This window comes from Apodemus sylvaticus, chromosome 17 (genome assembly GCF_947179515.1).
Source record: "Apodemus sylvaticus chromosome 17, mApoSyl1.1, whole genome shotgun sequence".
NCBI lineage: Eukaryota > Metazoa > Chordata > Mammalia > Rodentia > Muridae > Apodemus > Apodemus sylvaticus.
The window spans coordinates 58,386,916-58,402,344 of record NC_067488.1 but is presented as its reverse complement, the minus strand read 5'-3'; the positions used below and the strand labels follow the sequence as shown (position 1 = coordinate 58,402,344).

The 15,429-nt window shown below is 37.6% G+C and overlaps 1 protein-coding gene across 1 annotated transcript in view; it reads left to right on the top strand.

The window, feature by feature from the left end:
- Positions 1-15,429, top strand: part of Syt10 (synaptotagmin 10) — a 62,522-nt gene that overhangs the window by 21,249 nt on the left and 25,844 nt on the right. Inside the window, exon 3 of the mRNA XM_052161010.1 lies at positions 11,132-11,699. Within this exon, the coding sequence (XP_052016970.1) occupies positions 11,132-11,699 (568 nt within the window). The remainder of the gene's footprint in view (positions 1-11,131; positions 11,700-15,429) is intronic.

Sequence of the window (15,429 nt, the reverse complement as noted above, 5' to 3'; positions counted from 1 at the left end):
TTTTATCTCCAAAATATAAAGAAATATTAAAATATTTAAATAAAATTTAAAAATTAAAAGAAAATATTAAAGAAAGAGCATCTGACTATCCCTAGTAAAGGGAAAATGAGAGACTAATGTACTGGGTCCTGGAGACAGAATGGCCTCTTTCAGTCAAGAGAAATAATTTTATTCTTGGATTTTTTCCAGTAATTATAGTCAAAAGAAAACCCATAGCAATTAAGTCAGAAAACTTCCTCTCTCGGTCTTAGAAGGCACAAAAGTAGGTGGCACACATCTGGTGCTGCCTGAGTGAAGGAGTACTGTGCAACTTGGGGTTTGGTTGGAAGGGTGCTGCTTCCATGCCTGCTGAAATGCCCTGTGTATAGGGAAGGTTGGGGAGATGGAAATCTCGGATAACTTAGTTCCCTCCCTGCTGTGCCTCCACTATCCTGCAGAAAAGATTAGTTAGTAATCATCTCTGTTCTTCATGAATTAGCCAAAGCCCAGGGAGATTTAAATATTTTGCCTGACATTATGAAAGCTGCAATGAATGAGCATTCAGATTCATCCAGATGGGTGGAACGTTTCAATTTTTTTAAATGTAATGTGGGGTTTATACAAATCAAACCGAGTTACAAAGTCAGCTGAAGATAAGCAGTTTGGAGCTGAAGAATATCTTCCTGCTTGTTCCTCGCAACTAAAATCTGAAATTGGGTGTGGCAACTTTACTGTGAATGATTATAGAAAGGACTCCAAATATGCTTGGCACGGGGATGGACGCCTTGTAGAAAATTTCAACACTTCTGTTTCTCAACAGTCCTCCTCTACATTGACCACTTCTTCATGTGTATTACCTTTGTATGAAGAAGAGGAGATTGCAGAGTTTTCTGTGTAGTCACCTTAGATATGAAATAGAGATTACATTATGATAAATCAAATTATCCATCTCAAGTACCAGTTTTGCTTGGCATATGGCAAAATCAAAACTGCATACATATCCATACACAAATGTCCAAATTAAACCTAACTTTAATTTTCCATTTCCGCATTATTTCAGACAAGAGATGACATCAAGTTTCAGTTATCCCTCTATCTAGTGAAACAGCATTCAGACAAGTCTAGAAACTAGCAGCATTGCTGGACACAGGAAGGTTTTTTTGACATTTGACCCCTCTGGCTGTCAGTTAAACTACTCAGGCTCACTTGTGTATCTCCATTAGAAGAAGGTCCCTCTTGATGGAACCTTCATTCACTCAAAACACTCATATGCTTACTTCTGGGTGCAATCAATGTGTTCTATGCACCATCCACTTGAAGACTGTAAAAAATGCACATCATCAGACTTCAACATAAGTAATGGTAAATGTCACCTGTGTGGTGGAGAAGGCGAACTTCAGAGCACAGAGAGATTTCCTGCTGAGTTATGAAGAAATGAGGAGAGGCAAATGGGAGTCCATAAATTTTTCCATGGAGACTTAAGTGTGTTTCGCTGATGAAAACACTTACATCAAGACAAAACACAATGCACTGCTAACAAAAGAGTCATTGGTGGCAATATAAGCAGAGTCTGTTAGAATTAAGGTACATGAGGCCTTAAAATCATGGCTAAAATGTTCAAAACTGTTCCTTCAAAAAATATGTTCAGCAGAAGCCACTTGTTTTCCAACATTAAATTCTCGAACCATGAGGACACACAACCTTCCTCTATGTCCCCCTATCTTCCAGCACAGTGTAGAGAGACAGAGTAATTGTCAGAGGATGTTTTTGATTGATTGATCATTGCTCCATTTCGGTTTAGTCTGCTAGACATCAGATGCTAAGGCGATGCGGTGCTCATGTTAGAAGGAGGGTGGGGGTGATGTGCTCACCGGATGCATAGGAAAACCAGTTTTCAGTTCATTCATTAATGGTGTGAAGATGAAAAGAAGAGTGAGTGGCAAAATACTTAGTGGAAGATGCAGCATTACATAAGTTCATCACTGTTGGGGGACATTAAGGACTCGTGAAATGGGGAGAAAGCATGAGAGATCTGATTGAACATGAATAAAAGCAAGGAAACCTGTATAAGATAAACAGTGGCTACGTCTTCTGATGGAATTAGCAATGACTGACTAAAAAAATAATTCATGAAATGGCCATGCGCAGTTTCACAAAGAATAGTTCAATGTATCTTGTTATGAGGGAAATTAAAAATTATGTAAAACTGAAAATCCTGAGTAATTTTATTTAAGGTAAGGTTTTTTTAATATATAAATTAAATTCCTTCCAAAGGACAACAAACACTGAAATTACTCATGCCAGGCCACTGTAAGAAATAGGAAAAAAGATAAAACAATATTAAAGGGAGCATTTGAAAAAACATGTAGCTCTCTAGGATATCAAGAAGCAATGTTTGTTCAGAACCAGAGACAATAGCCAGTCTCCTAGGGCTGAAGGTTCATGAGGCATGTGGTAATGAAGTCTGTGCATATGCTCTCTTACAAAAGGGGTGTATTTGGTGTGTGCATGCTGCTTTTCTCAAGTGGGGTGCCTCCTTTGATCAAGGGTGTATGTGACACAACAACCAGAGAACAAATTCCTCCAGTGTGAAACTATTTTGGCTTTCTGAAACTAACAGTGTGTGTGTGTGTGTGTGTGTGTGTGTGTGTGTTTATATGTGTGTAGATATAAATATAATATATATAATATGTGTATACTATATATAGTATATATGCTGTATATACTATATATACACACTATATGTACTATATATACTATATACATAGTATATGTAGTATATATCTACTATATATACATATGTATATATACTAATTTTATGTTGACTGATACTATACTTTTTCTATATGACATAGATAAGTTCTGAATGTGTCACGGTATTTGTCACAAGGACCCTATCATAAATCATTTATAGGAACAGACAGTCCTTTGTACAGTCCCATAATGTTTTTAATTAAAAGTATAAGAAGATGAGTAATAATTTTCCAATATTATGAATGCCACAGTCTAATAAAATACTGAAGAATGGCAGGCAGGAGAGACAGCAGATCATTCCAATAGAGCAGGTGCTAAAACACAGAGGAGGATGAGCGGTGCCAGATCAGATCAGATCAGATCAGATCAGGATTTCAAATGTTCTTCAAATCTCACCCAGGAGATGGGCCCGTGATGGTCAAAAGAGTTTTGAAAAAAAGCCTAAACTGCCACACTGAGTACAGAAATTTAAGCCCAGAATATGATGGGACAGAACACGTCTCACGTTTCTAGAAATAATATAAACTTAGTCTAAGATTTGTTATATGGTTATACATTAGGTTATTAATAATTTTTAAAAGGTTCTTCTGACTGCTTAATATGATTGTGTCGTTTACTCTTCCTCTTCCTCCTTCCAAACCCTGCTATCCCCCTCTACCTGCTCTGTGTGCATGTATGTTCCTAAGCAGAAACACAGCCTGCCTAGTCTATGCAGTGTTATGTGTTTTCAGGGCTGACCGTTTGGTATTGGATAAGCAGCTGGTGTTTGCTTCTTTGGGATAGACTACTTCCCTCCCTCTAAGCATCCCCTAACAGCCTGTAGCTCTCTCTGTCAGACTGAGGCCCTCTGGGCTGCCCCCATCCTCTTTGGCCCATCTCTTGTTGCTCTCACTCAGCTCACATTTAGGCAGTCGTGTTGATGAGACTTTACGGATGTAGCTTCTGGCATTTCTAGGAGACACACTCGTACAATGCACTCTCTGATCTCACCATCTTTTTGACCCCTCTTCCTCAGTGTTCCCTGAGCTTTGAGTGTAGGGGTGTTTGATGTGACTGGGCTCCACATCAATGCATTCCAGTTGGTTGTCAGTTTCTGTCTTGTTGTGGCCTCCCTCTGTTATAAGAGAGGCTTCCCTGAGGAGGGGTGGGAACTCGTGTAGGTATAAGGGCAAATATTTAAAATTAGCAAGTGATTTTGCTGGTTTACCAATGTAGTTACAGGATCTCTAAGATTTATGACTTCACTAGTCCTGAGTTGGTATAGCTAGGTTTCCAGGACCAGGCATGGTTTGCCACTTGCTGAATGGGTTTCAAATCTTGGAGAACTGTTGATTACCTCAAGGATATTGTACTCAAGAACCCTTAGAGGTATCATGCCATGTTAGCCACTGTTGTGGTTCACAGATGCCATCGCTGGGTAAGTCTATTGATTGCTTCCTTCCTTTGGAAGCTTGCATGGGAACACACAGAACCACAAAAGCCAGTCCTCATGGAGGACATTCAGGCCAGATCCATCTCAAGGCTTCTGGCCCTGTGTCTGAAGTGAAGGTGTCTTCAGCAATAAGGACATCCCTTCCACTGGGGTTGTGGTGGGAGGACAGGCAGAAACAGTAACAGTAGTCTACGATGTTTTGGGAGTCTTTTGGACTACCCTAACTCAAGAAAAAAAAAAAAAAGACTTCTCATGACAAGTGTTGAGACTTTTGCTAGATAGTCTTTGTTTCTTAAAAAGAGCATTGTCAGCCAAGATAGGAAAATTTAATTTAAAGTACAATGCACTGGCATACTTATAACTAATACTTATACTTCATTATGATTATCTTTAGGTAGCTGAGAATTGTGTTATTTTTTATTATTCTTTTTAATCTTTTTTAAATGTCCTCCTGGTCCTCCCTTGATTGTTCCACATCCCATACCTCCTCCCCCCATTTTCAAAGGGATGTCTGCATCCCCCACCCCCACCCAACCAGACCTCTCTGCTCCCTGGGCCCTCCAGTCTCTTGAGGGTTAGGTGCATCTTCTCTCACTGAGTCAAGACCCAGCAGTCCTCTGCTGTATATGTGTTGGGGGCCTCATATCAGCTGGTGAATGCTGCCTGGTTGGTGACTCACTGTCAGAGCAATATGAAGGGTCCAGGTCAGTTGAGACTGCTAGTCCTCCTACAGGGTCGCCCTCCTCCTCCTCCTCAATTTCTTCCAACCTAATTCCGCCACAGGGGTCAGCAGCTTCTGTCCATTGGTTGGGTAAAAATACCTGCACCTGACTCTTTCAGCTGCTTGTTGGGTCTTTCGGAGAGCAGTCATGATAAGCCCCTTTTGGTGAGCACATCACAGAATCAGTAATAGTGTCAGGCCTTGGGACCTCCCCTTGAGCTGGGTCCCACTTTGGACCTATCACTGTACCTCCTTTCTCTCAGGTTCTTCTCCATTTTTGACCCTGAGTTCTTTCAGACAGGAACAATTATGGGTCAGAGATTTTGACTGTGATGGCGACCTCATCCCTCCACTTGATGCCCTGTCTTTCTGCTGGAGGTGGGCTCTACAAGTTCCCTCTCCCCACTGTAGGACATTTCATCTAAGTTCCCTCCCTTTGTGTCTTGAGAGTCTCTCACTTCCCAGGTCTCTGGTACATTATAGAGGGTCCCCCCCCCTCACCTCCTACCTCCAGAGGTTGCCTGTTTCCATTCTTTCTGCTGGCTCCCAGGAATTCAGTCCTGCCCACCTCCAGTACCTGATCATGTTCCCCTCTTCCCCTCCCTGTCTCCTTTCAGGTTTCTCCCTCCCTTCCCCTCCCCATGATTCTTTATGACTTTTTCAGATATCCTTACTCTCTGTTTTTTTTTCTCCTCCATCTTCTTTATCTCCTTCCTCCTCCTGAGTTAGAGCCCTATCTGTCTTCCCATTCCCCTTCAGATCACTGGTATTCTGTCCTCTATTGTTCCTGTACCCTGAAATTGGTCCCCCCCCTTTTTTTTACCTTCGGGGGTTTTGTAGTTACTCCAGGGTATTTTCTCACATCTGAAGATTTGACATTAGGAAGGAGCCTAGGATTAGCTAGGATGTGCAGTGTTTGTCTTTCTGGGACTGGATTAGCTCACTCAACTACATCATTTTTCTACTTCATGGCCAATGTCATGGTCTCATTTTCTGTGTAGCTGAATAGTAAGTATTCCATAATGTTTGTGCACCACATCTTGACTATCCATTGGTCTGCTGAAAGACGTTTAGATTGTTTCCACTTCCTAGCTAATGTAAATAGAGAGAACATCAGTGAACATGTCTGAGCCAATGTCTGTGGAGTAGAATGCCGAATCCTTTACACGTGTAGTAAAGGATTTTACCTTTACAATGAGTGGTAAAGCTGGCTCATGTGGTAGATTTATTTTAGCCTTTTTGAGAAATTTCCACACTGATTTCCAGAGCAGTGGGACCAGTTTAGAACACTCCCCACAAAGCAGTAATGGAGGGTCATTTTCATCACCTCTGTCCCCCACCACAACATCCCCTCTGGTATTTGTGGTCAGTTGTTTTGTTGATCTGGGGTTAATGAAATCTCAAAGTTATTTTGATTTTCAGTTCCCTAATTGGTTTTCTTTTTCTCCACCTCTTCCTCTTCCTCCTCCTCTTCCTCTTCCTCCTCCTCTTTCTCCTCCTCCTCATCCTCCTTCTCCTCATCCTTCTCCCTTCTTTTGTGGGTTAACTCTCTGTATATTCAGGAAGTGAATTCTCTGTCAGTTGTGTTGTTCTCTCATTTGGTATACTTCATCTTCACCTGGTTGATTATTTTTTTAAGTTGTGGAAAAGCATTTTAGTTTTATACAGTCCCACTTGTTAAGTTTTGGCCTTATATCTTGGACAAAGTATGAGTCCCTTAATGTCTTTTTCTATACCTATAACATATAGGTACTGTCTATGTTTTCTTCTAGCAATTTCAGTGTTACAGGCTCAACATTTAGGTCTTTGATGCATTTGTAGCTACTTTTTGTGCAAGTTGAGAGAGATAGTTCTAGTTTTGTTCTTCGGCATGTGAACATTCAGTTCCCATAGAACCATTTGCTGCTGGAGATATATTCTTTTCTTTGCCTTATGTTTTGGGGTTTTGTCAAATAATAAATGCTTGAGGCTATCTGGATTTCATTCCATTGATCCATGTGTCTGTTTTTGTGCCAGTAATATATTGTTTCATTACTATGGCTCTGTAATATATAGCTTGTGTCCATTGATAGGAGAATCGAGACCATTAATATTTAAAGTTATTGAAGTGTGTGTATTAATCATAATCATCATATTGTTGTGTTTTGGTGTTGTTTCTGTTTTCAGTGGTACTTTGTGTTTTAATAATAATGATTTTGTATTTCTTTCCACAATATCTGTTATGAACACTCCTCTTTCCAGCCTGAAACATTGCTTCCTGTCTTATCTTTAGGTTTGGCCTGTTGTATATAAATAATTTTTAGGTCACTTAAATCATGGAAAATTTTTCCTTCTCCTTCAATGATGAGGAATGATTTTGCTAGATAAGTTAATCAAGATAGGCCATCATGGTCTTTCAGATCTTGGAAGGCACTGCTCCAGACTCTTCCTGTTTTCAAAGTTTCCATTGGGAAACCCTCCGTTATTCTGATGAGGTCTCCTTTCTATGTGACTTGCATCTTCTCTCTTGCAACTTTCAATATACATTTCTTTGTTCTGTATACTTAGTATTCTAAGTATGATAGACCACAAGGATCTTTTTTTTTTTTTTTTTGGTTTTGTCTATTCAGTGTTTTGTGTGCTTCTTCGAGCTGTATATGCATGTTTTTCCTTAGTTTGGGGAAGTTTTCTTCTATGATATTGTTGAGGATATGCTCTATGCAGTTGGCTTGAGTTCCTTCTCCCTCATCTATGCCTATAATACAATGCTTTGGTCTTTTTATGGAGTCCTATCTTTCCGTAATTTTCTTCTTAGTGATTTGATCTTTCTTCCTATTCCTTGCTTACTCAACCTTGATCTTCTACTTTATCTTAAAGTCCTGATAGTCTATCTTCTGCTTGATTCATTCTGTCTATAAGGCTTTCCTCTGAGTTTTGAACTTCTATTTATACCTATGAACTTGAATTTTGGTCTGGTTGGATTTGATTGTGATCATCTCCTGCTTATTCATTCTTGGAATAAAAAAAATATGTTACTTATTTTATTTTACAGGAGCCCACAATTGAGAGATTTCAGACATTTTTATGAGTCTAAACTTTTAAAATGTCCTAATTTTTAAATGCTGTGGGATTTCTAATTCTATTTATGCTTCATATCGTGATATTAGCATTAATATGAGATCACAGGATTGAATAAGAAAGGAATGTTTACATAGTATACAGATGTATTTGTGTGCCAAGTCGACAAGGGGTCAAATGTCATGGTTGCTTTTTCATATACTTGACACAAATTAGAGTTATCTTGGAACCCTCCATCCTTCAAATGCCTCCATCCAGACTACCTGCAGCAAGCCTGAGGAATTTTCTTGATTAGTGATCAACATGGGAGGGTTCAGGCTTTCTAGGGGATGCAACTCCTGGGAATGTGGTCCTGGTTATATTAAAAAGTAAACTGAGGAATCCATAAGAAGCAAGCCAGTTGGCTGGGCGGTAGTGGCACACGCCTGTAATCCCAACACTTGGGAGGCAGAGGCAGGTGGATTTCTGAGTTCGAGGCCAGCCTGGTCTACAGAGTGAGTTCCAGGACAGCCAGGGCTATACAGAGAAACCCTGTCTCAAAAAAAACAAAAAAGCAAAAACAAACAAAAACAAACAAATAAACAAAAAAAGAAGCAAGCCAGTAAACAGCATCCCACCATGGCTTCTGCTTTCAGTCCTGCCTACAGGTTCCTGCCTCAAATTCCTGCCCTGGATTCCCTCAGTACTTCATGTCATACCCTATCACCAGCTGTTGCTAAGTCTTGTTTTCCTTCATAACAAATGCTTCTTTCTGATTCTGAGTCACTAATTCTCTCTACATGGTGACAAGTGTTCAGTCTGTCTCAAAAGAACATAGAAAGGTAGGAGGTATTGATCAGACATGTGCTCAAAGTTGGAGGTGTGGAATCATTTCCAGTTAATGACGAGACACAATCAAACTGTTTGCATAATGGTGATTAAGATATAAAACATTCCTGTAGGAGAGTAGCTCAGTGAACTTAGAGATCAAACTTCTGGAAGTAACATGCGTATAGTAGCATTCAGAATAGAGGTTTCCAAAGTTTTAAAGATACCAGGAGACTAACATAGAGTTTCCAGGGAATGGTTTGACTATCAACACAGGGCTAATAACGAGAGATTACAATAAAGTGCTTAGCTGACAAGTCAGTGAAGTGGCATTTATTTCTGAACTGTGTAATGTGGTAAAGGCAGTCAAAAACAATGGAATATTCCAGGCCAAGAAACAGTAGAATAATGAATGTAGAGAAAGTACCAGCACCCACAGGAGAAGTCTGGGCCAGGTTTCTATTGAGCAGTGGGGTGTAGCGGACACCAATACACTCGGTGACTTATGCAGTCAGCCTTTATGTAAGACAACCCGGGTCCACTTGTAGTCCTTTAAGGCCCAGCACCTCCCCAGAGCACTTGCATGGGTCTCCAGAAGTCTTAAGTGTAAAAGTGTTTCACATTTTCATTGTTTGAACATTTGCTAATCATCCATTTCAAGAGAAAAGGCAGAAGAGGAGGAAGCCATGCGTTGTCATGGTGACAATTCAACATTGTAGCAATGAATGCTTTTGTTAACCAACTAGCTGAACTGACTTAGAATTGAACTATTTACCCTGTAATTAGGGCACAATACTTGAATAAAAAAGTAACACTACAGTTTTTATTTCATTAGAAGGGACTCAGTAGAAGTGAGTCCTATTAAAGGCTTCATGACTCTTATATAATAATAGAAAGCATGTTGCATTCTGAGGCACAAAGAAGACATGTCTAAGTTTTGAGAGAAAGAAAAAAAGGATTAAACAATTACATTTGAAAGTCTTTGGAATTATGAAATGAGCTTAGGACATTCAATAATTAACTTCTTTCGGGTTCTGTTTCTATGAATCAAATTTGTTGAACAAGTGATTTTATTAGAAATATCTATTGTTGCGTAATGAACTTTCTCAAGAAGCTAAAGCTTGACCCATTATGTAGTGATTTGTACCCTAGACTCTGCTTGCAAATTGGATTGTAATGGACCACTTGAATGCTTCAGAACAATTAGAGCCTATGGGGACGTTTTCCTCTTGTTTCGTAAATTATCTCTGACCTTATTCTGAATATAATTTAGACTGCTGGTCTTTCATTTTGGAATAGGTTTAGGGTCAATATTAATTACATTGTATGTCTAATAAATTATAATGGGATAGGTCTAAGAAGACAGATTGCTTCAAGATTTACAGTCTCAAAGTTTTAGTAAAAAATTTCATATATGTTACATATTCAGTTACAGAATCTGAAATAGTGAGCTTCAAATTAACTATAGTTTTAATTACTATCTATTTTTATCAGACCTAAGAGGTCTAGTATATTTCTTTCTATAAAAATAATTTTTCAATTATGGTCAAAATTTGATTTAGTGATTATTATTATATAATATAACATAAATTGCTACAATATTTATGTTGCCATTTTCTATATATATGTTAATATATATTTATATTGATATATATATATTGGATATATATTACAAAATGTCCTTTAACAATATGCTTAATTAGATTTTTTAATACCAGAGAATAGTTATAATTTGGCTTACAAATTCAGCATTCTTATTCCACTGCTTATTTAGATAGCTATTTAAAGTGGGGAGAAACCCTCCAAATAAGCTTAAGATATTGCAACCAAATAAGATTTGAAGTTTAGTATACATAGGTAGGTTATGTATAATGTTTAAGTAAAATGTTATATAAAACATATATGAATATTTTAAGTATTTTCACGGTTACTCAATACAACACATTATTTAATGCTGTTAGAGATTTTAGGAGGGGAGTGGCTCTGGCATCGACAGGGAAAAAAATGATGAATCTGCTTGAGTTTGGGAGAAGGATGAAAGGACATGTTGACAATCCAGTTTCTTCACCATGGTGTTTAATGATGTGTTTATGGAGGAAGAACAGCAGAACCTCTTTACGCTGAACATCTGTGTGTGTGTGGTTTGAGTATCAAGCTTTAGACTTTTTGACAACTGTCATTCTGGTTTCTCAAGGTGGCTCTCTTTGCATCATTTGAGTGTGAGACAGTGCTGACATAGACATAGGCATAATTATACTGCACAAGGACAATGACACTTTTCTCCTGATCCTGGTGGGTGGGAAGGGTGGATATGTCAGTTCCAAACTACCTCAGAAAGAAATGACTAACCTAAATGATTTTGTGTATGTGTGTCTGTACAGCCACAATTCCTTCAGGAGACACCTACCGAGGCAAATGAACGTCTCCAGCGTTGACTTCAGCATGGGCACTGAACCTGTCTTACAAAGAGGAGAAACAAGAACCAGCATCGGAAGGATAAAACCAGAACTCTACAAGCAGAAATCGGTTGACTCCGAGGGCAACAGAAAAGACGACATCAAGACCTGTGGGAAACTTAATTTTGCGCTCCAGTATGATTATGAAAATGAACTTCTAGTTGTTAAAATTATCAAAGCTTTAGATCTCCCAGCTAAAGATTTTACAGGAACTTCTGATCCTTATGTGAAGATCTATCTTCTTCCAGACAGGAAGAAAAAATTTCAGACCCGTGTGCACCGGAAGACTTTAAATCCTCTCTTCGATGAGCTATTTCAGTTTCCGGTGGTTTACGATCAGCTAAGCAACCGCAAACTACACTTTAGTATATATGATTTTGACAGATTTTCCAGACACGACATGATTGGGGAAGTGATTCTTGATAATTTATTTGAAGTCTCTGATCTATCCAGGGAAGCCACAGTATGGAAAGATATCCACTGTGCTACCACAGTAAGTAATAAACCTTCCAATTTCTCTTTGACTGCTGGTGATATTTAAGACCAATCATTGTCCACTATAGAGTAAATTCTATAGAGCCATAGAATTTAGAAACTCCAAGTTTCTAACGAAGGTGGTATTTGACTATGTAGCAATATTACTTGGTCACCTAATAATATGTATGGCATAGGTAACTCGGCAGGTGCATAGACAGTAAAGTAGCTTTTACATGCTTTTTACATGGGGAAGCTTTTTTTTGGTTGGTTGGTTGTTTGTTTGTTTGTTTGTTTTGGTTTTGGTTTGGTTTTGTTTTTCGAGACAGGGTTTCTCTGTGTAGCCCTGGCTGTCCTGGAACTCACTCTCTAGACCAGGCTGACCTCAAACTCAGAAGTCCGACTGCCTCTGCCTCCCAAGTGCTGGGATTAAAGCCACCACTGCCCAGCGGGGAGGCTTTTCTTTTACAAAACACTTACATGTAACCTGTATCCAGTGCCAGTTTCACCATGAGTGATGCTGGGTTTCATTATTTAAAGTGATTTTATTTCACAGTCAAACCTGAAATGTACACTGATGCGATATGATTTGATCTGAAACAGCCCATGATTTTAGAAGCTTCCATGGAATGTACATGATTACAGTACATGGCTGCTAAAGTATCGAAAGATAATTCTACATATTAGAATTATTTTTTTCATGACACGTATTTTTCAATTGCAAAATGATACAGTATTGAAAATTTGGAAAGCGGTAAAAACAGAATAGAAATAAAGTAGTCAACAATGCTGCCAATTATGTAAATGTTTTGGTTTCCTGTTTCTGCTCTGAATGCATTAAAATAATTATGATCACATCAAATTTCTATTTGACATTGATTTTGTTGTGTGCTAATTTGTCTCAATGCATGGCCTTCATTGTTTTCAATTTTTAAATTATTAGTGTGTTTGTGAGTGTGTCTGCATGTGTGAGTGTCTGTGTGTGTGTACCCACACTCTTTCACAGGTCCTGAGTTCAATTCCCTGCAATCCCATGATAGCTCACAGCCATCTGTAATGGGATCCAGTGTTATGTCTGAAGACAGCAACAGTGTACTCACATGTATAAAATAAATAAGTCTTTAATAAAAAATGAAACAAACAAATGGAAATCAAGAGCAGGATCCCAATTCATTGGCAGGCACAGCACAGTCTTTGACTTTAACATCTTAAAAGTTTTGTTGATAATATTCTCACAGAGACACTCTTAATTGTAACCACCACAAGTTTAAGAGCTCTGACAATTCTACAAATGTAGATGGTGACTGTTGAGCTGTAGTTGCAAAGTTATTCCTTTGACTCTGAAGTCTTCTATCATGGTTCGCTATTTGGTCAACAAATGTTTGCAGAGCACCAATGCTTGGTCACCTCTACGCATTTCTAGAATACTGTTGAAAGCATGTTCTGTTTATATGTTCAGCTTCTGCAGTAAGAAACCCATAAGTGAAACGTAAAAGTTTAGTGCCTTTTCCAAGAGCCTCATAGTGGATTTTTTGTTATAATTAATTACAAGATTTTTTTATATAAACAGGTCCTTTAGAAAGTAGGCATTGCTTATAGGAGCCTGAATTTTTGACACAAACAAAACAGTTATTTTAATAAATTCTCATAATTATTATTTTATATATTTAATGTATTGTTTCTATATTTTATGCATTGCTATATTATTCTAATCAACTCACTATAAAACCCAAGCTGGCTTTGCAGTTATGAGATCCTGCCTTTGCCTTCCAAGTTCTGACAGTATATATATGTCCCACCATAGCTGTTTATGAAACAATTTTACATTTTTTATTTATATTTCTTTTTTAACTAAGAGCAAATATTAATGCAGATCAAAATCTGCCTCAAAAAATGTTCTATTCTAGCTGTCCCTCTATGAATTCAAATTGCAATTGTAGGGTTTTCTAGAAAGAAGGAAGTAGAAAGGAAAGAAATAGGAATCCAACAGAGAATCTCATCACCACCGTTCTATAGAAGCTGGGAAAAGTGAGATTAGATATGGAGGAGTCAATAAAATGAACAAATGCTTAAGTAAAGGGCACATGATCATGTGACAGGAGACACAGCCATCAGAGTGTCTCTAGAGCATTCTTCCTTCTAGATATCTAAAGCCCTTTCCAAGATCTTTCCTAAAAACCTAAGACAATCCATTCCAGAAAAATAATATTCCTTCCCTGAAGCTTGAGATCCACATAACTTTATTCTTATTATATAAATGGTCACCAAACACTTTCTCTGTGCAAGTTCATATTTAATTTTAGAGTAGAGATAGATAAAATAGTAAAACATCGGTTTGGGTCAAGGAAGAAATCTAAAATAAGAGCTAAATAAAGGAATAAAGCAATCCTCTGCCCACACCCAGCCGTAGTATATATTTTATTTGAAATCATCCTGGGATGGCGACAGAATGCTAACAAGTTCTTTGTTACTTGAAAAGAAAATAAATCAAAATCGATGAGTTTCTTCTGAGAGAATCACGTGGGTTAATATAAGGAATTGTCACTTATTTCTCTTCAAATTTGCTATTAAACAGAAAGGCAAACATTAGAAATGTATATTTGCTATATACAAAAATATTTTTATTTTGCAGAACATCATATCAACTATCTATCATACATAAAGCAGTCTGGTCATCTTTTCTTAACCTAACACAGAAAACTTGCTGACCTTAGGGAGGTTTATGCTGAAGGGCATGGTTGCCCTAGGCAACCATTTTTTGTGACATGAGAGAAAAACTCCACGTTAATATTCAGTTATATAGAATTTAACGAAGATCACTACTTACTGTCAAACGTGTTAAGAACTACATGGATGATTATAAAAAAAATAATCTGGGACATTTTCATATTATTCAATGTTTAGTTGTTGCATTTAATTGAATTTTAAATCAATATGAAAACAAACATTTTGTAGATTTTACATGTAGATTTCCCAAGCATAGCCAGAAGTCACTGGGAATATAAATAAGGAAAATAATTCATTTAAAACATTTATCTATTTATTTATTTATTTATTTACTTATTCACTCATCCATTTCATTTCATATGTATGTGAATCCATGCATGTTTGCACATTAATGCATACATGCATGATTGGAAGTAACGGGACAACTTGTAGAACTTGGTTCTCTTCTTCTGCAATCTGGGTCATGGGGCTCGAACTCAGGTCATTGGGCTTGGCAGCAAGTCCCTCAACCTGCCGAGCCCCCTCACTGACCCAATAATTCTTCTTCTCAATAAAATTACATTTTGAACATTTACCTATTTGACCTTCTGTTAAATAAACATCTATAGCCACAACCATTTCCTAAAGTGTTTAAAGATTCTTATAAGACACAAGAAAAAGAGAAATGTGTTCTTATAACATACTGAGCTGATTTGTGGCTATAAAATATTTTAATATATTATTTTATAACACGGGATTTGCCAAATAGTATGTAAATGAGTAGACCTTGAATTGAAAACTGAAAGAAATCTCTTGTTCCTGGTACCAAATGTTCCTGCCGAGCTGCATGTAAATAAATTCATTTTCTCATTTATTATACATATTATGTGAGCAATTAAATTTTTAAATGAATTTTTATTCTGATACTATATTCTCCATTTTTCCTCCACTAATACTAGACCTATCACAGGATCAGTATAATGCTATTTATAAATTTTGCTATTAATAAACTTTCTTCTAAACTTCAGCTACGAGTTGATATA